Here is a 19,317-nt window from a genome sequence, read left to right as displayed (position 1 = left end):
TCCCAGAGATGACGTCTTAGTTTCTCTCAGCCCCTCCAAGTCAAACATAGTCTGCTGTGGAGACAATTTCACAACCTATTCTCCTCAGCACATCCCAGAGATGACGTCTTAGTTTCTCTCAGCCCCTCCAAGTCAAGCATGGTCTGCTGTGAAGACAATGTCACAACCTATTCTCCTCAGCACATCCCAGAGATGACGTCTTAGTTTCTCTCAGCCCCTCCAAGTCAAACATAGTCTGCTGTGGAGACAATGTCACAACCAATTCTCCTCAGCACATCCCAGAGATGACGTCTTAGTTTCTCTCAGCCCCTCCAAGTCAAACATAGTCTGCTGTGGAGACAATGTCACAACCTATTCTCCTCAGTGGTGTGTTGTTGTATCAAATGACTATCCTTTAAGACGTGATGTCATCATCAGCCACATCATCCCGATGCAGTCTAGCAAGTTACTGGACAAAATATAACGATGGTCGAGTAACCAATATTCTGAAGATAATGTAATACTGGATAAAGGCAATGACAAAATACATTGTCCAGTATTTGAGACAGGACAGCCCCACCCATTCTAAGTCGCAATCACACAATACAGCCAGAAGCTGCAGCAGAGTTAGGCAAATTCAGGGGACAACATACAAAGCCTCCATCACATTTATCCGGTTGGCCACAATGTGTACGTCAGACCAATCAGCCCAGCTCTTGAGGGGGAATCTGCTGAAGCGAAGACACCAACAAACACAAGACAAGTTTCCCATAAAAACAAGACATTTTATTCTGAATCCAGATCATGATTAGTCGTCTCTTCATGAGCAAATAAAAGTCCACCTATAACCCCTCCACATAGTAAATGGGTTATTCCATCATAACATAAGTTACAGTAAAACGGGCTAGTCTATTTCGAAGTTCGGGTAAGGCAAGCTTCATGGTTTTGCAAGGAGCACAAACTCAATAGGAGCCAGAATGAAGTAAAACAGGACGTTCCACAGACCGATTATGTTTGGTTTGATTTCTTGCAGTGACATTAGTATTTCAGGATATCTCTGCACAGACCAAAACACCGGTCACTCACTAAGAATCAGTTACATTTTGTCGCTTGAAAGACCTGAATCCTGACAGAAGTATCGGTACAGGTGAAGTTTACTCCAGTTTCTGATCATTCCAAATACAGCTTTGCCGTAAATCTCAACCATCTTATAATAGATAAGATAACAGACCATGAGGTTGTAGTCATCACTGGATAGGTTGCAGAGCGGCAACATGTTGTTACGTTAATGACTCAAGTCACTTTGCAGCTCTTAGTAATGCCACGTCACAGCAACCTCATCTCATGATATCACCACACTGATGCAGCCCTGCAGTAATATGACCAATGTGGTGACAGCAGCGAGTAGAGTGACACTCGAGCGGGACATGGAGTTCTGCCTCCTCTCCAAGTCTTCTTCACCTGGCGTCTACAGCTTTCATATTAAAACAACACAACCAGCCGAGGTGCGACAGACATAAAACAGATGAATTGGATTCTATAACTTACAGCAGACCACAACACGATTAGCAGGAACTCATCATTTATCGAGGTTGAGCATTCACCGAGCATTCGACCCCTCTTCACGAGCTCACACCATACTCGGCTCATTCAGATCAATGATGGCAAAAGTTCCCTGTTTTCTAAGGAAACGGCCGTGGCATTTTGAAACGTACCATAAGCCTTACAATCCAGCGTAGCAATGCAGACAGTTCATGAGCTTTACTTTTCATGACACAAAGCCAACCAAAGGCCTACATATTCTTCAAGAGACAGGAAAACAGTCCTCACAAAGCCAACCAAAGGCCTTCGTTTTCACGCCTACATGTTGTCCCGACCTTCGTAACTTGTCCTCACACAAAACCAAAGGCCTTTGTTTTAATGGCGAGGAGTAGTTTTTGACGGAGGATTGCCTTGGAGGAATAGAGCGGAATGTAGAGACGTGAAATGCAAGTGTTGGCAGTCGGGAGATGATTGTCATCAGCAGGGCGTACTGTGATCGTAGGCATCGGCTGGAAGCCTTCTTCACTCGCTGGGAGAGCCGGGCTTGACGTCCAGAAATAAACCTGCAAGAATGAAGGAAATTAGAATAAGGAGGAGAAAACTTAGAGCAAAGTGTCATGAGTGAACAAGTGTCATGAGTGGACAAGTGTCATGAGTGGACAAGTGTCATGAGTGGACAAGTGTCATGAGTGGACAAGTGTCATGAGTGGACAAGTGTCATGAGTGGACAAGTGTCATGAGTGGACAAGTGTCATGAGTGGACAAGTGTCATGAGTGGACAAGTGTCATGAGTGGACAAGTGTCATGAGTGGACAAGTGTCATGAGTGGACAAGTGTCATGAGTGGACAAGTGTCATGAGTGGACAAGTGTCATGAGTGGACAAGTGTCATGAGTGGACAAGTGTCATGAGTGGACAAGTGTCATGAGTGGACAAGTGTCATGATTGGACAAGTGTCATGAGTGGACAAGTGTCATGAGTGGACAAGTGCACATTCTAATGCTCATACTTACTAAGTCTTGTCTTTCATGGTTACTCATCTTCTCCACAATCGCCCAGAACCAGCGTTTGAAGCGGAGTAACTTCTCTCCTCCTTCACCACTTTCATCATTGAACGACGTGTAACCAATCAACGTCTGCACATTGATGTCACCCACGCCATTCAACAGGAGGCGGAAATCTTCTCCTGTCAGTCCGTCAAGGGCGTTACGAGGCAGCACATCAAATAAACCCAGGCGTAAATTCTGGAAGACAGAAAAGATCTGGCTTAAAACATTGCCTGAGAACGTTGCTGTCGATCTGGTGTTAGTGTGTGAGACAGAGCACACCTCACTGATAGGTCAGTTGCAACCTGTGTGAGACAGAGCACACCTCACTGATAGGTCAGTTGCAACCTGTGTGAGACAGAGCACACCTCACTGATAGGTCAGTTGCAACCTGTGTGAGACAGAGCACACCTCACTGATAGGTCAGTTGCAACCTGTGTGAGACAGAGCGCACCTCACTGATAGGTCAGCAGACGTTAAAAGCACTTCTCCAGTCAATAAGGTATCGGCATTCCAGTTGGGACAATATGCACTCACCTCAAGTGGTTTCTCTGCAACACGCACCATCCTGTGCATCGCATACCGCCGCACGTAATCATGAACATTCTGTGTGGTCACCTCGACATCAGCACCCCCTGGAACCAACTCCACCTGATCACCGCCCTCTTCTGGACACAACTCGATACTAAACGTCAAATCAAGCGCGGTGAACATGAGAGACGCATCCTTGTTGTCCGCATCAAGGATCAGTTGTCGCAGCGACTCGTACAAGACAGGGTCAAAGAAGGCCAAGTCATGCCAGCCAACCTTGCGGCCAAGGATGTATTTGATGACGTGACGATTCAGGAACATGGGGCACATCTCGTTTTGTAAGAGACAAAGACCGATCACTCTGCAATAGTGAGGCATACAAGACATTATATCTCTTGTGAGAACCAGAACTAGTTGGCAATGGACTCCTCAATGGATCAAGTCATTGTTTGGACGCAGCCTTTTCACAACGTTTCAATACATAAGCATGTTGATAGCCCACACCAATAATCCTGTATGGCATCCAACCATAGGCTACAGGAATGCAACAAGTGCAGAAGATTCTCTACTGAAAGTTAAGTGCCACTTACCTGCCAACATTTCTAAATGCATTTAATCTCTCCGGTGAACACTTGCCAGGACGTGGCGAGTAGTATCCTCGTTTCCCTGGCTGCCAGAAGAGGGCAGCACAGTCTTCGAGATCATCTTCCTCATCAAGCTCTCGCTGACCCCCGGATCCTGGCCGTTTTGATTTTGGTGGTGAGAGGTTGAAGATGTCGAGGTCAATAAGGGCTTCAGCACTGAGGTCTCTGGAGAGGAAGGGTTAACGGTATAGTGACACCTACGACTCAAATCAGAGACTGAGAGAGTTTCCAATGAAGGATCAGGACAATAGGTTTTGACATTATCTACCTTTGAGGGGCAATGGTATTGCAACCAGTCACAAAAGAGTTCTAGATGAACTCGAGCAACAGAATGATATGTTTCACCATTGACTCACCTTCCCTGTGACATGATGATCTCAACAGCCTCGTCCACCCGCTGCCGTAACGATTCTTCAGATGCTAACAATAGGAGGAGCTGGGCCGCGGGCAGCTCCAGCAGCATGCCTGTGATCTTAGCCCCAAGTGACTGCAATGAAATGAAATTCAAAACTACGAATTACGCAGCTTCATAAGGAGAATAGAGGGCCATCTCCATAAATACATATGCTTGTCACCAAGACCTTGGGCGTAGCTCCTCAAGTAAGAAACACGAGTGGCTTGTGACAGCCTCAGGCCTTCCCTTGTTTTAGTCAAAGTCCAAACAATCACAGCAAACCATAGTGGTGTGGTACATAACTTCTCTTTGAACTGGTCAGTCTCGTGGACATCGATCATCAACTTACCGGCTGCAGCACCTGCACCTTGGGTAATAACCTCTTTCCAAGCTGTTGTCTGTGTGTGGACAGATGATCCGTTGATGGACTCTCTGTTGGTTCAGTCCCCGTCCCCTCGGTCGTTGGCATATAGAAGGGTGGCGCGTCATATGACAGAGAGCGTCTATTCTCTCGTTCACGGCTCCGGGCTCGTTGTAGTGAGCGCTGACGTTCACGTTCTCTTTCACGCGAGCGTAATCTCTGAATCAAGTTGTACTGCAGACTTTTACTGCCGATCATCACACTATCGAGATTTGGTAGTTTCTCTGATGAGAGGACAGCTTGCGCCATGGCCGTGTAGAAGCTCCGTGCCACGCCGCTGCCCTCGCCAGGCTCATCTTTGAATGTCACCTTGATGCGGTGAACAGCAAGCGGTGGTCCTGTGATGTTAGTGCGACGGTTGTACTGACTGTTGAGCTGTTTGAATGACTGGATAAGGAGCTGGCTACGGTCACGCTCCACCTCCAGAGTAAGATCACGTTGTTGTGAGTTGCGTAACTTCTCCATCTCGCGGCGAAACTTGCTCTCCTTGACGGGGAATCCACCGAGCTCGCTGATGACGGAGCCTGGCTCAGCACCAACATCATCACAGAAGACACGACCAAACAGGTCCAGACTGAGGCGCCACCTACCAAGCAATATGTCATGGGAGACGAGAGCTCCGATCGAATGCTGGGGTCTGCAAAGATGAAATATCAGACATCAGAGAACACAGTCAACACACAAGTTAAATCAATAAGGCAGTTGTATCTATCTCTGCATTCGATATTTGAAAGAGAATGACACTTACTTGAGTAGTGGGCCTGATGTCGGCCCCTGTGACGTCTCTATGACAACCGTACTCAGCACGTTCTCATTGGCACCAACCATATCCACAGCAGTGGCAACATCAACAGGTTCATCAGAACCAGGTGCGTCTGCTGATGGAGCACTGGTGCTCGGTGCCGGGGCTTCTGGTTCTGTTGCATTCTGGGTACCAGATGGTGTATCCTGGGTACTCGGAGAAAACTGATTGCCAGCACGAACGATCACACTCAGTAATGATGGCTGTCGTCTTTCTTCTGCTGATGGACTTGATACATCATCTGTCGGCAGAGAAGACGAACTATTCCGTACAATCACACTAGTTTCCGCACTACTTTCAGAAATGCTTCCAATGACTGAGGAATATGACTGGTTAGCACTGACAGATGTCGAGGTTGTTGGCACAGCCCGAGGACTGGAGGAGGTGTCCATACTGCTCGTTGCCCTAGGGCTAGATCTAGTGTCCACACTACCAGTAGTTCCCATACCACTAGTAGTGTCCATACTGCTGGTACTGGTAGTCCCCATACTGTTAGTAGTGTCCACACTGTTGGTAGTTCCCATACTACCAGTAGTACCAATACTACCAGTAGTTCCCATACTACCAGTAGTTCCTATACTACCAGTAGTTCCTATACTACCAGTAGTTTCCATACTACTTGTAGTAGTTGTATGTGAACTAAAAGAGGGCGTATCAGTGGAGCTTGGAGTTGGTTGCGAGGTACTACTCGATTCCTCGGTTTGTGTTCCTCCAGCAGGTGTCTCTGGGGGTGAAGGAATCTGACTTGAACTGTCTACCTGGTTCTGCCCCCTAGTGGTAGGAGGTGGCACTTCAGTATTCTGTGGCGAGTCTGGTTGTTCTGTTGTGCTGGTTTCCATGGTTTCATCAGTGTGGGTTTCCACGGCGGTATCAGCTGTCCGCACAGACAAACCCATATGTGTTGGTAGTTTATCAAACGGTACAGGCTGGTTGACTGGAGCAGACGTCGGTGCGTTATCTTTCACTGTTAGCCGTGGAACTCCAAACATATCCTCTCGGCGTGAATTAGGCTGCAATAGATGAGGCTGATCAGCCAATGGCAACGCTTCAGTCAGCGGTGTCTCAAACGGATCAGGTGGCGGGCAGCCTAAAAACAACGTTGAATCTGACCTCTGGAAGAATGAATGTTTCCGACCAGTTTTATTGGTGACGTCCGACTCTCCCTCATTGCTCTCCGTCTCCATCGCCATACACGTATTCAAATCATCCTCCTCAGCCTCATTTTCATTCTCCTCGTGATCCTGCCACGAATGCACCGACATTCCGTCACGGATGATATCCGTGTCTGTATCAGTCCCACTTCTCATGTAATAAATTAAAGCATCGAAAACATACGCGACGTGTTTCAATGCTGATATATCAATCACAGGTAAACTATCTGAATGTTCGTCTGAATGTGCTCGCATCAATGACAATGCATACAATAGGAAGTCCCGGCGAGCAGAGTTACCGTCTGTAGCTAGTTTACTTGTTGTCCCGAAGCGAGCACGACGTCGCGTCTCTAATACTTGTAGTATGCGTGGCTCTTCACGGTTAGCTCGTTCACGAAGGCTGCGTAGGTATGAGGAGTGTTGGGGGTGTGAGGGGTGAGCTGGGTCAGTCGTCTCACTCAGAATGGAGCCAAACCTGAGCTGAGCCTCGGTCGAGTCCATGATCGTGATCAACCAGTCCCAAGTTGGCTTCATATGGCATTCAAGATACACCTGTAACAAGACAAGGCCAGAAAGTGGATTGAGAAAGCATATTACAACTTGACAGTTCAGATCACAGATGATTTCAATATTAACTTCAGCGGCCACTAACTAAGATGTGTGCTCTGCTAGAACTACCTTTTGATACCAAAGCATTTGATGACTTTCCTAAGTGACTAGCATAAAAGTTCAACTCAATGGTTTTTTTCATCAACTTATTTCATTGAAACATGTTTTCGTGAATTTTCTTTTTCAGAGCTTGGTGAAGTACATCCTACAGCTGAAATTTCTTCAATCTTGAAAAACCAAGGTAATCTGGCGGTGAATCATATCTATTCTTCCCCCATTCACCCACCTGTAACTTTGTTGACTCTTCAAAAGAGATCTCCAAAACTCGTGGAAGATTTGGAGCGAGTTCATGATAGTCTTGAAGCATCGTCAACAAGTCAGCTATCTGTCGCATCAGGATACCGAAGCCTCGCGCCAGCTGACTCGCTGTGGTTGCCATGGTGACAGCACTCTCCTGATTGGCTGTGTTAGTGGTGGTCACAGTCGTCCTGCGTAGCGTTGATGGATCAATGTAGATCAAACCACTGTTGCCTGGGGAAGAAACATGAACCCTCTTTAGATAAGAAGTGAAAGGCCCCGACAAGAAGGGGAGAAAGGCTCCGACCAGAAGGGGAGCTGACTAGTGAACACACTAACTATCCCAATGAGGCAGGCTCTTTTCTACTGGGAAACAGGCAGTCAAACTATCATTTTCTACAACGTTTGAGCACCATCAAAATCTTCAAAACATTCTCACACAAGTGGCAGGCAAAAGTTTAGAATACTGCATAGACATTCACTATCACCTCTGTTAAAGGAAAATAATCTACCCGTAGTGGTGCCGGAGGCTGTTGTGGCAGGCCTGGAACTGGAGGTGGTATCCCTCTGTCTGACCGCCCACTGCATGGTGTGAGGGGCCTGAAGGGTGCGCTGCCCGTGAACCCCTGCCGTGTTCCGTCGCTCCAACTGCTCATCAACGAGAGCGACAATATCAGCGTCGTGATCATCACTCTCAGCACCATCACTCTCCTCCTCTTCCTGATTGGATGAATCTGCTGATTCTTCCTCGGAGAAATATGCGAGGCTTCCAAGACCTGAAACATGGAGGGAAGTTCTGAGCAGTGTTGCAACATGGTATATGAGGACATGTGCTGGTTCTGTAAAGAGTTGACTATTTTGGCCATCACATCACCTTTCAACAAGTAGTCTACCATCGGTTAACTGAATCTTCCTTGGACATAGCATACAGTTGGTCAGATGTGAAGTCACACTCAGTCAATTCAAGTTCATCTTCTTACCGGCATCAGACCCGGCTGTAGCAGCTGTCACCGCGCTCCGCTGGATGCTGGCATTGTCAGGGTTGCTATGGCTACTGTCACTATCGCTCTCAGATTCGGCCAGCAAGTCGAGGTCCATGTCGCTCTCAGCTACAGCTGAAATAAACACTGAAGTATCTCAGGATCAACCAGCACTCGGGCATCCAGGAACATAATCAGTCTTGTTTACACAGCAGAGCCATACCAAATGTTAGCCAATTCCTTGATTGCTTTTTTTCGATACACTCTATATAGACCTGAAACACAAACAACTGAATCAAAGTGTTTCTTACCATCCTCATGGTCGTTAGGATTCTGATCATGATCTGAATGCTCTGATTGATGATCATCGTGATCTGAGTTATGGTCAGAATGGTCGTCATCTCCCACAATGCCCTCCACCACCTCGACTTCCTCTACGTCTGCAGACACCATATCATCATCTTCACGTTCATGACTTGGTTCTGCTGCTGCCACACGAGGGGGTGTTACTGCTCGTGATATGTACGAGGCTGGTCGGATGAGAGGGGAGGCACCACCTGCTGTCCGCCGGGGTAACGGATCAACACTGAAGATTTCTTCACTTCCCTGAAAGAAACCAGTTGTAATCCTAAACGCTCCGATTTAAACTAAAGATATATTGGCGACAAGTCTCAGAAGTGACTGTGCCATCCGCTGTGTTTTGAAGCCATCACATGATTGAAATGCCTCATTACGAGCTGATGGTGTTACTGTCTCCCAGGCGTATAGCCGACAAGCTGGTCAGGAAGGCAAGTCGGTAAATGGGAATGAGAAGGAGACATCCAGCTGACAAAACCATGAAATCTTTGAAACACATGAATTACTTCCTTCTTTGGTCTTACCTGTATAGCATCCAGATTTGAACTGACCAATGAGAACGGAGCAGTCGGTCTGGCGACGCCCATTCTGACCGGTGCAATGAGGGAATCAGCCGTCTCGCACAACTCTTCAATAGCGATGTTGACAAGAGATTGGAATACACGTTTACACTTCATCAGAGGATAAATACCAAGGCTGAAAACAACAAGATGTAAGTCAAGAACCATATTGTACATTTTGGAAATGTCCATTATTGGAGACACTCGGACTTCTTCAAATGACTTTCAAAACCTACTTACACCGATCTTTTCTTCTTGCTCGAGCCTGGCGTCATCTCGAGGTTGAGTACGACGAAGATTCTGGCGACCGACCTGACAAACCTCCTGGCGATACTCTTGGCTTCTTCTTTACGTTTCTCAGTGGCGTCATTCTGCATCTCTCGAATCAACGTGGTCAGGAGAGTGTCCAACATCTGCAATGGAAACAGAATATCAACATTATCAACTGATGACTGCCAGATCTTTAGATGACTGCGGTAGTTGGATCAAAGCTTATAACTTGTGAGAACAGCGCTTGGCAGCACAGCCTTGCCACCAGTGACAATGAAGTCCCTCACTCCCTCTGCTTGCTGCCAACCTGTCATTGAAGATTTGGCCAGAAGACCATTTAGTATCAGACCGCGGCTCCTCGCTGGGAGTGGGATTCAGAGTTGTACCCACCTCTACACTACACTTGACCAGCAGACAATGAGTGAACTTATCCAGATGTGATGTGCCACTCTGACTCTTCATGTACGCCTGATCTTCAAACACGACATTGGCAACTCGCGTCTTTTCCTTCTTCGGCTCCGAGCCGCTAAGGATCATAGATTTGACGGCCAGCCAGTCGTTGAGGATACGCTCCAACGCTCTGCGACTGAACCGTGGAGGTTCAAGGTCGTGTTCTGGCATCTCAGCATCTAGGCACAAACAGATATGAAACATGTTAAGTTTTTCTCAATCTTGACTCAAAAATTGCTGACACTTCAAGAGTGTACATGCAATGGTACCACCGGGGATGGAATACGCTTATCCTGATTAAGAGGACCAGGGATTGCGATGGTTATTGGAACTGGACTCACCAATATCAGTGACCGGCGTCTTCCTGGCTGACCTCGTTCTCGACGGCCGGTACTGCCGCTGCTCAACGAGCTGACGTCCAACGGTCTGCACCAGGAACAAGAGGATGTTCTCACTGCGGCTGTTGGGGAGTTTGACTAGTTCTGTTTCCATCAAGAGACGGTTGAGGAGGTCATAGCGTACGGTCTGGTTACCCGCAATCAGTGATTTACATTTACATTTCTCCCAGCAGTCACAGTAAGCCGTCGGTGTTGTACTTTTTAACCTGGAAGGCAATCACACATGGATTTGAAAACAAAGATAAATTCTTTTCTTTACAAAGCACTTGGCAAAGGAATATGTCCACGTTTGGCTACTTATTCCACAGAATCACAGGACGTTTGTCTATGAAGCCAGTGGAGCAGACATCAGCAGCTCTCTTAGATAACACTCACTTGCAGTCGTGTCCCTTGTGGCAGACGCGCGCACACTCCGTGCAGCAACACAGTGAGCCAAGCAGCCCACATGTGCGACACTCAAAGATGTCCTGATTGATATGCTCCGCTCCGGTCCACGTGAAACTACACGTGTCGTTACAGCAGATCAGGTGAAGCGGTGAGTTATCCAGACTCGACCCCTTCGGGTATAACATGCTCATGAATTTCTCCGAATCGACTTGGAGTTTTTGATTGGTTGAGAGTTTCTTGGCAGTGTTGTAGATCGTCCAGGCGGCATTGTAAGCACGGCCACAGATGGCCTGCATGAATGGTGTGAGGCCCTCTGCATTCCTGTAAGAAGAGACACAATGTGACTGATCTAATATGTAGGTGGATTAGATGTGATATTATATTTTAAACTATAGCCTGAAGGCTTGTAATCGAAGACCAAGAAAAAGGACACTTACTTTTCAGTCAGCAACGCATGAAGACTGCTCTGCAGACATGCGACCTCACAGAGCGTCTTTAGGATCTGATGAGCGTTGTTACGCCTCTCCTTCTCCTCCAGTTTGACCGGGGGCAGACTGAATAGATCTGTGACTGGAGGTGGTGCTGACGTGCTTGGGTGTTGGGAGGTTGATGATGATGCACTGGGGCCTTGGTTCTCTGCTTGTGGTAATTCAAATGAAGCTGGCGTCTCTGGAGGCCAGGAGAGTGTTGGTATGGCGATGCCACCAGACTCTTCACGGTCACTGTCACGTGATTCCAGACCTGTCATGGCGCGCGCGGCAGATGTTGCCGCTCGTCTCATCATTTCACGCAGGGATGCACTGAAACATGAAAAAACAAAAACGTTAGTCAACAAGTTTGGGGAAATGGTTTGTTGGTCTGCTGCTCAGGTCTCTGACAACAAGCTAGCATGCCCAGAATACATCATCAAGACTTACGTCCTGCCTCCAGTCCTGTCCAGCGAGTTCCTAGGTCCCGACGCCTGGATGTTTCCGAGAGCTTCCACAGCACTGTTCACAGCATCGATGATCAGTGGACAGGATGTGGTGAAGTTACTTGTACTGGTGGTTGATGGGAGAGTTGGTGTCTCTGAAAGTGGAACAGGATCATGCACTCCATCTTTGATTACTCATCAAATGAGCTCAATCAATAACAAAATAGAGAAGACCTGCACAACAAGACATTTATCTCACACTTCCTTACTGTCAGCCAATGTACTTGTCCTACCGACATGACCATTCACCAGTAAGATCTCAATCAGAACATTCTCATTTCTACTAAGTTATATCTCACCACATTTTCCCAGACCATTTGAGTATAAACCTAACACACACCTGTTTCACTCTCCTTGTTTGTTGCCGGCACGCACATGGTAACACAACAATGGAGGATGTTCCTTGCTCCGTCACAATGCTCAGAGATGAGATCAGTGATCTTCTGCTCCTTGGCCATCCCGTCCACTTCCTGCTCGATACCGTTAAGGATCGTATTCACCTTCTCAAGATCCGTGCGGAGAATGTTGGTGATGAGCAGCTGGCGCTGCAGTGTCAACGCGATGACAGCCACTTTGTTCTTTGATCCGATGTGTATGGTGTGAAGAGCATGGAGGCCGATGCCAAGGCACTTGACTGGTGGCAGGTCGAGCCATAACGGATCATGGATGTCGTCTGCACAGTCCTTACCAAGTGGGTACACAGCTCCGTTCCCGTCCCGGAGAAGGACAGGATTTTGCTGAAATTGAGAAACACAGATTCTGAGTTTAGTAAGATAATGGGGTGGATTGTTACAATTCTCAAAAGAGTTTGAGCCGACTGAGAAAAACCTTCCTACGCGGCTGAATCATACATACCTCCCCGGCATTGTGGAGCGACACAGACTGCTCGTTCATGCCAAGGAACGACATACTGTTGGTTGGGAACGAGCTATCCTGGTCAAGTTTGCCAGTGCTCAAGTTGTAGATCAAGTAGGAGAGCTTGTTGTTGGCCTTGCTCACCACATGGATACCTGAAATCAAAACAAACTGCTAGATCAGCCAAAACAGAAGTTTTAGTTGGAAAAAATTTCAAAAAACCAAAAAGAGTTTTCTTTCCAAAATGGATAAAAACCCGAAAAAATTAATTTTGACCAATTTTGGGGGGAAAATTTTGTTTTTGATTTTTTTCGGAAAAAAATTTTTTTCTTCAAATTTTCCTGAAAAAATAACATAAAAAAGGAAAATATAAATTTTGGGAAATTTTTTTTCAATTTGAAGAAACTATGAAATCCAGCTTCAACTGGACCAGTTGACAACCACAACAGACAGCATACCTCTATTATCAACAGCCACCGCCACAATCTTGTCCATTATGACTATCTTCTTGGGATACTTCTGGAAACAATCAGGTACCCTCGGTGCACTGCCACCCTTGATCACCTGCAGGTCATCCTTCCTCAATAGACGGCACTCCTGTAGCAGGGCCGAGATGTCCTCACGTGACATCATCGTCAGGTCACCCTCGTGACGGGAGAAGCGTACAGCAGCATAAGCACCATCAACCTGGAACACACATGTCTTATTACTCGAGGCACAATGAAACCCATATGTTGGGGTCCAGACAGGTCTTCACTGGACAAGTACCAGCATATGCTTGATGCGAACTTGACAACTGGAGCTTACTAGCAGACTCACAACCTGGCATTACTTTATCTAGCGCTTGATGAGGGTTCTTGAAGCATCAGACAAGTGAGGTTACCACTATCACAGTTTATACTAATGGTCTCATCATTTTGATGCCATTGCCCTAATTGAACATTTCAAGTGAAGTGATCATGTAGCCACCTTGAGCACTTTCCCGACCGGGACTGTCTTGACATCCTCAATGAAGACCACATCCTTCAGAGCCCAGTCTTCCTCATCTCGTTTCTCCACTTCTTTGACCGGCGTCGGCTGACGTTTACGCTCTGGAATCAAGAATGGATTGTCAATAAAAAGCTATTCTACATCAATGGGTAACCTGAACTTCTCTTTCGTTCTCACCCTGACCTAACGCTTCAGACTCATGCCAGCAATACTCACTGAGAGATCCAGGGCTGATCAGTGCCGGTCCACTCTGGTCGCTGCACGTTGATGATGCAGGAGAAGGTGGCGGGGGCATGTCCGGTTTGCTCTCACACCTCGGCGGTTCCTTGGGCGGCTCCGGCTTTGGTTCGAGCGGGAACGTCTTGATCTTGAAGCGACATGTATCATTCAGAGACCACGCACTATCCATGAGCATTCCAACCTTAGGGATGCCATCGACGGTCGTGAAAGCTAGAGCTCCTGCATGGTACATCGGGCAGCTGCGGAGACAGACCAGTGCCCCCATGATGATCTCGCTTGATGCACCCTGAGGGTTTGTCTTGGCCTTCTTTAGCTTGCTGCGAGCCTTCTCCAGCAGTCTCTTCCTTTGACCAAACGGCATCACACCCCTGCAAATATGAGGAGTTACTCAAGGTAGGAACATGAATGTTTAGGTAGGAATCAACCACAAATCTGGCGTGAAGGAATATGTCTCCATCTAAACTTTGAGGGTGAGAGAAGGAGCTGAATGGCTTTGTTTGACTTACCACCAGTAGAGGGAGCCACTTTCCAACCTGGCACAGGTATACAAGGAACAGGTGTGCAGTGATAAGATCTTATCCGCTTGGAACTCAGGAAATGTCTGCGCTCCATGTTCGAGTTTTGCTGCCACGGAACTCAACGAGTCGTCCATCCAGGTTGCCACTTTGCCAGATTCCGTGTAGACAGACGCACGCACACTGCTTGTTGAGATACCAAGGATTCTCTCCGTCTGGAGGCCAAGGGCAGCAGCCTTGGGGTGGTGAAGGGGAGACTGAAACAAAGGGCCATGCGTTACACAAACTCATGACATCCCACCATCACAAAAGTCAGCAAGTGAGAACTGTTTCAATATTAGAGAACAAGATAAACTGATGAGTTCAAGGCCAGGGGAGTGCATGCAGTTTATTCTTTTGTATTTTTTCTATTGCACAGAAACGAAGTCAACCATTGGAAGCTATTCTGTCATGTGATCTCCTTACTGGTATGGTTCCCTTCTCATGTCTTACTATGAGTCGGACACCATCTGGTGAGTAATCCAACTGAACCTAACCAACCAATACTCACATCATTCGCACTGAACCTGAAAGGATCATGATCCATCCACTTCCACTGATGAAGCTTGCCACCTGTCGATATGGCAACCAACTCGGAATGCATCGCAGAGATGTGAGAGAATTTGGCTGTGCCGTCACGATCAGGCCAGAACTGTAGGTCTTCACCGAAGATGACTGGACTCTGTGCAGGCGAGAATGACTTCTTTAATTCAGGCGTGTTCACGATATCTGGTCTCTCGCGGTCTAAGCCGCGGACGGTAGCAATGGCTTCATCCCTCAATGCACTCTCCAACCAGCGTCGTTCTCGTAATCTGAACATTGATTCACGGTCGCCCCGTTCAGCAGGACTCTCGCCACGTTCTCCTGACCGTGAGCGTGCACCAGACGCTGAACGTCTGAGTGTAGAGTAGCCGAACATGTCTTCATTGAACATGGAGTCTGCATCGATGATGACGCTGGGATGGTCAGAGTGCATGCCTGAGTCGAGGAGCGAGATCAAATCATCTGGAGGGGAAGAACAGTTAATCAACAAGGATGCAACTAAGTAGAGTTGTAGCAGGAAATGATTACACAAAATATGGTCAACTGAAAGTTTAAAGAGGCAGTGCTTCAATCATACGACCTGCTTGCCTGCTGGATAAACCAACCAAATGATTCCAGAGAGGAACATGACATGTTATCCACTCCAGTAGCAATGCAGGCGTATTGCCCAACATATGAATATGGCAACCACTCTGCCCTTGTCTGTGTCGCACAGCGCCACCTACCTCCACCGACGTATGAATCCTGGCTGTCTTCTCCGTCATCATCCCCCTCATCATCGCGACTCAAGAGATTATTCACAGCCAGGTTTACATCAAGATTCTGCAAGAATATGAGAAATATTACCATGGTTACTCTGAAGGAAACAGGCTGACCGTACCGTATAGACACCATCTCAGTCTCTTCATCCTAACGTTGAATGGCTTTGAGAGTAGGTTGTGCTCTGGAACTCACAACCAATCTGGAAGTAACCCTCAGGGAAACATCAACTCAACCAGTCCAGGGGTGAGGTTGTGAAGATTTAAGGAGCCCATGGTATAAACTATCAAGCAAACAACTTTATCAAGATATTGTAGGGTGTGGTTTCATTGACTGTGAGGAAGTGAACTCACAACCGTAATACAAAAGCTACCCATTTGTTTTAACCTAAGTGAAATATCAACTGTACCACTACGCAGGTGAGTTGGTAGGATTTAGGAATACACAATCAGATCATACAAGCTACCCAATCACCTCTCTCCAGATGAGTGCATCCAGAGGTGAATGAACCTGGCCGTGTTATGAGGTCAGACACTGGAAATCAGCTTTATAAACAAAAATATATACAAAAAAGTCCAGGGAGATTGAACATGTGGGGTAAAATCCAACACGTCAGAAGACGGTTAGCAAAGGACGAGATAAAGTATTTTACCCATTTGCTCTTTCCTAGGTGAAAACCATTGTTACCATAGAGGGTAACGTGGTAGGATGTAGGAAGTGATAAATGGATTACAGTTTATCAGTTTAGTCTTGGATGCTTCCTGCGACAGTCTACTTACAGTTCTCTGTAACTCTCGGATGATGAGGCTGCGTGACTTGCCCTGAAGCACCATTTGACACTGGAAATATAACAATTAGAAAGTCAATGATAAAACGACAAACCTGGACAACAATTTCTCACTGGTACAAAAACACTCTTGCTTCATTTTGCATCGGAATATTTCAAGCCACGTACAAGAAAACATTTCTTAAAAACAAATTATGTGCCTCAGTCTGTCCTTGCTTTGATCAAGCAGATTTATCAGGATTTGTCAAAATCTTCAGAGTTTGCCCTGATCATCATCCTCATCCTCAACATCAACACCCTCACAAACAAAAGATAGAAATGTACCTGACTAATTAGCTCCTCTGGGACTGCCGATGCATGAATCAGCGGTCTTGATCCAACAATCACGCCACTGCCACGCCCTCTACCAACAGCCCGCACAACACGTCCCGTTGGACGACGTAGCGGGCGCGAGTTACTACTGGAGGTCGCTGGCTGGTTGTTGTTAGCCGTGCGCACTGCACTACTCACACTGGTCACAGTGTTGGAGTTCCACCTGCAATGGCAGAGGAGATTACAATGATTTAGGGAAGGTTCAAATCGAGTTCAACCCAGAAAGAGCAGCTCAGCAAGTTTGACACCAAATGACCACCTCCGATTGGCACGACCAATGCTATATCCTTACCCGCTTGCCTGCACAGCAATACTGCCATGAGTGTCAGGAACAAGCACCAGGGGGCCCTCCAGGTCGATGTTTGACCGGCCAGACGGGTTGCTGACAACCTTCACTTTCTGTGTTTTACTTGGAGGCTGGCTTTTCGTCTCGGTCTTGCTCAAGTCGAGTTTCTCACTCTGAATGTTGTAAGACAAGCGGCAGATTCTTCCATCCTGAAACAGAATTCATAACATCAAAGATCTTGCCAAAGCCACAAGGTCACACTGCCACACTGGGCCCATAAGTCTTCTTTCAAGTCATGCAACATTCCTGAATGACAGAAGGATCGGACATATCTAGCCTTTTGGCACTCATGAACACTTCTTACAAATATCAAGCACCCAAATATTGAAAGACCTCCACAATAAAGAAAAAAATCCTATGAAATGATCCATGGCTCTTAACATAAAGACTAGGCTCAAGTCTTTTTAATCCTTTTCAAGAACGCATCTCTTACCTCGAGCAAGAATGCCACATGATGAGGTCCAACCACACACTGCACGACTACGAGACGTCTCAAGGCATTGAGGGCTGGTGGTGGCGTATAGCCATGTTTACTAATCCTCTCTGCTACTTCCCTTAATCTGCAAGCAACACGTACACATTATCACATTCACACCACTTGACGAGTTTTTTCTGCAATGTGGGCAAAGACCTAAAATCTCTTGATTTTTTAGTATGGCTCTGACAAGAAAATCGGGTATTTTAATTCACCTCTCTCCTAATCCTGTGATAATTGATGCAAAGGGCTTCATACAAGATTGAAGATAATAGTTAACACTGGTATTCAAAATATGTTATTAAAAGTTGCAAGTTATAGTAGAGGGACAGAGTGTACATAATGTACAGAGCTGCTACTGTTCCGGCTATTCTGCAGTTAGGCCTCATAATGAATGCAGAAGGAACGACACGCACACGATGATGAAATGAATGAAAGAATAAATGAAGAAATCGAAAAGAACGCAAAATATCGGCGAGAAATGGAGGGTACAGAAAATCGGTTCGTACCGGTCATTCAGTTGTTCATCGGTGCCAGGGAGAGGGTGGACGACGAAATGGATCGAACTCATGATATTTGAGTCACAAATTCGACTACAACTTAAGTTTCAAGTTGTAATTTTAGGTTTATTTCGACCCAAATTCACGAATTTTTCTGATCGGGCGCCATATTTATTCGAGGTTCATGCCGAAGGGCATTTGTAATCTTGCTTGTGATTGGCTGAAAATTTAAAAGTGCACCTGCACCGGTAGGGTCTATTCTACAGACCAAAGACATTACATTACAGACCTCGTTTTTTGGCTCTCACTTTTATATTAGTAGAGATTTTCATGAAACCTAAAGTGATATTAGACCAGAAACAGTTTCCGCATATGCTCAGAAAAAAATTTTTGAAAAAAATTAAATTTTAGTACCTTGATTTTGAGAAATAAAAGTCTGTAATTCTCAGAATTCTAAATAAGAAAAAACAGACCAACTTCAAAGGCAAATTAAGATATTTTAAAAACTTTTTTTGAATAAAAGATGAAGTTTGTTATGTGAAGGGTGATACAAAGATTATGAATATGTCAACAAACAATCGATAATTTTAATAGTTAAAGAAATATCACGAATTTCCTGAACACCTCTCAAAACGTCAACAACAAAAAACATGGCCGCTGGAAGGGAATTTCTGTGAAGTTTATTATTAACGCTTTCGATATTCATCAAAATTACAAGTTGTCATTCGGTAAAAGTAGCCTAAAAATGGACTGTATGTATATGGACTGAATGTTTGTATATCGACAGATCAAGACACCATTGTGTCAGTAAGATGAACATTTGAATTTGACCTGAACATATCATATAAAGAATGGAAAGTTTCACAAATGAGGTTGTTGTTTGTACATTTTATCATAAGGCCCCGTTCATGATCCATGACAACATTTGACAACGGAGACAATTTTCAAACTTAATCTTTTATTCAAAAAATGTTTTTAAAATATCTTAATTTGCCTTTGAAGTTGGTCTGTTTTTTCTTATTTAGAATTCTGAGAATTACAGACTTTTATTTCTTCAAAATCAAGGTACTAAAGTTTAATATTTTTCAAAAGTTTTGTTCTGAGCA

General features: G+C 45.9%; 1 protein-coding gene across 2 annotated transcripts; it reads right to left on the bottom strand.

Annotated features, from left to right (window-relative positions):
• Window positions 1-749: 749 nt before the first annotated feature.
• LOC135503495 (E3 ubiquitin-protein ligase UBR5-like) lies at window positions 750-18,390 on the bottom strand. Of its 2 annotated transcripts, none has more exons than XM_064797111.1 (31): window positions 18,221-18,390; window positions 17,670-17,796; window positions 17,183-17,385; window positions 16,843-17,053; window positions 16,511-16,570; window positions 15,698-15,794; window positions 14,941-15,434; window positions 14,382-14,647; window positions 13,852-14,243; window positions 13,615-13,736; window positions 13,104-13,332; window positions 12,646-12,800; window positions 12,131-12,527; window positions 11,735-11,885; window positions 11,255-11,617; window positions 10,806-11,138; window positions 10,374-10,636; window positions 9,973-10,211; window positions 9,553-9,725; window positions 9,277-9,448; window positions 8,707-9,001; window positions 8,396-8,530; window positions 7,904-8,191; window positions 7,405-7,649; window positions 5,305-7,061; window positions 4,485-5,193; window positions 4,098-4,228; window positions 3,688-3,906; window positions 3,104-3,458; window positions 2,534-2,764; window positions 750-2,084 (listed from the first exon to the last, which is right to left on the bottom strand). In XM_064797111.1, the coding sequence occupies exons 1-31, from the start codon at window positions 18,280-18,282 to the stop codon at window positions 1,872-1,874; spliced, it is 9,087 nt and encodes a 3,028-aa protein (XP_064653181.1). In that variant the 5' UTR covers window positions 18,283-18,390; the 3' UTR covers window positions 750-1,871. The 2 variants fall into 2 exon arrangements, with proteins under 2 accessions (XP_064653181.1, XP_064653182.1); XM_064797112.1 differs by having other exon boundaries at window positions 7,928-8,191.
• Between the last annotated feature and the right edge of the window lie 927 nt (window positions 18,391-19,317).

The sequence above is a fragment of the Lineus longissimus genome, chromosome 19 (genome assembly GCF_910592395.1).
Source record: "Lineus longissimus chromosome 19, tnLinLong1.2, whole genome shotgun sequence".
Lineage (NCBI taxonomy): Eukaryota > Metazoa > Nemertea > Pilidiophora > Heteronemertea > Lineidae > Lineus > Lineus longissimus.
This window is presented reverse-complemented; position numbering and strand designations above follow the sequence as displayed.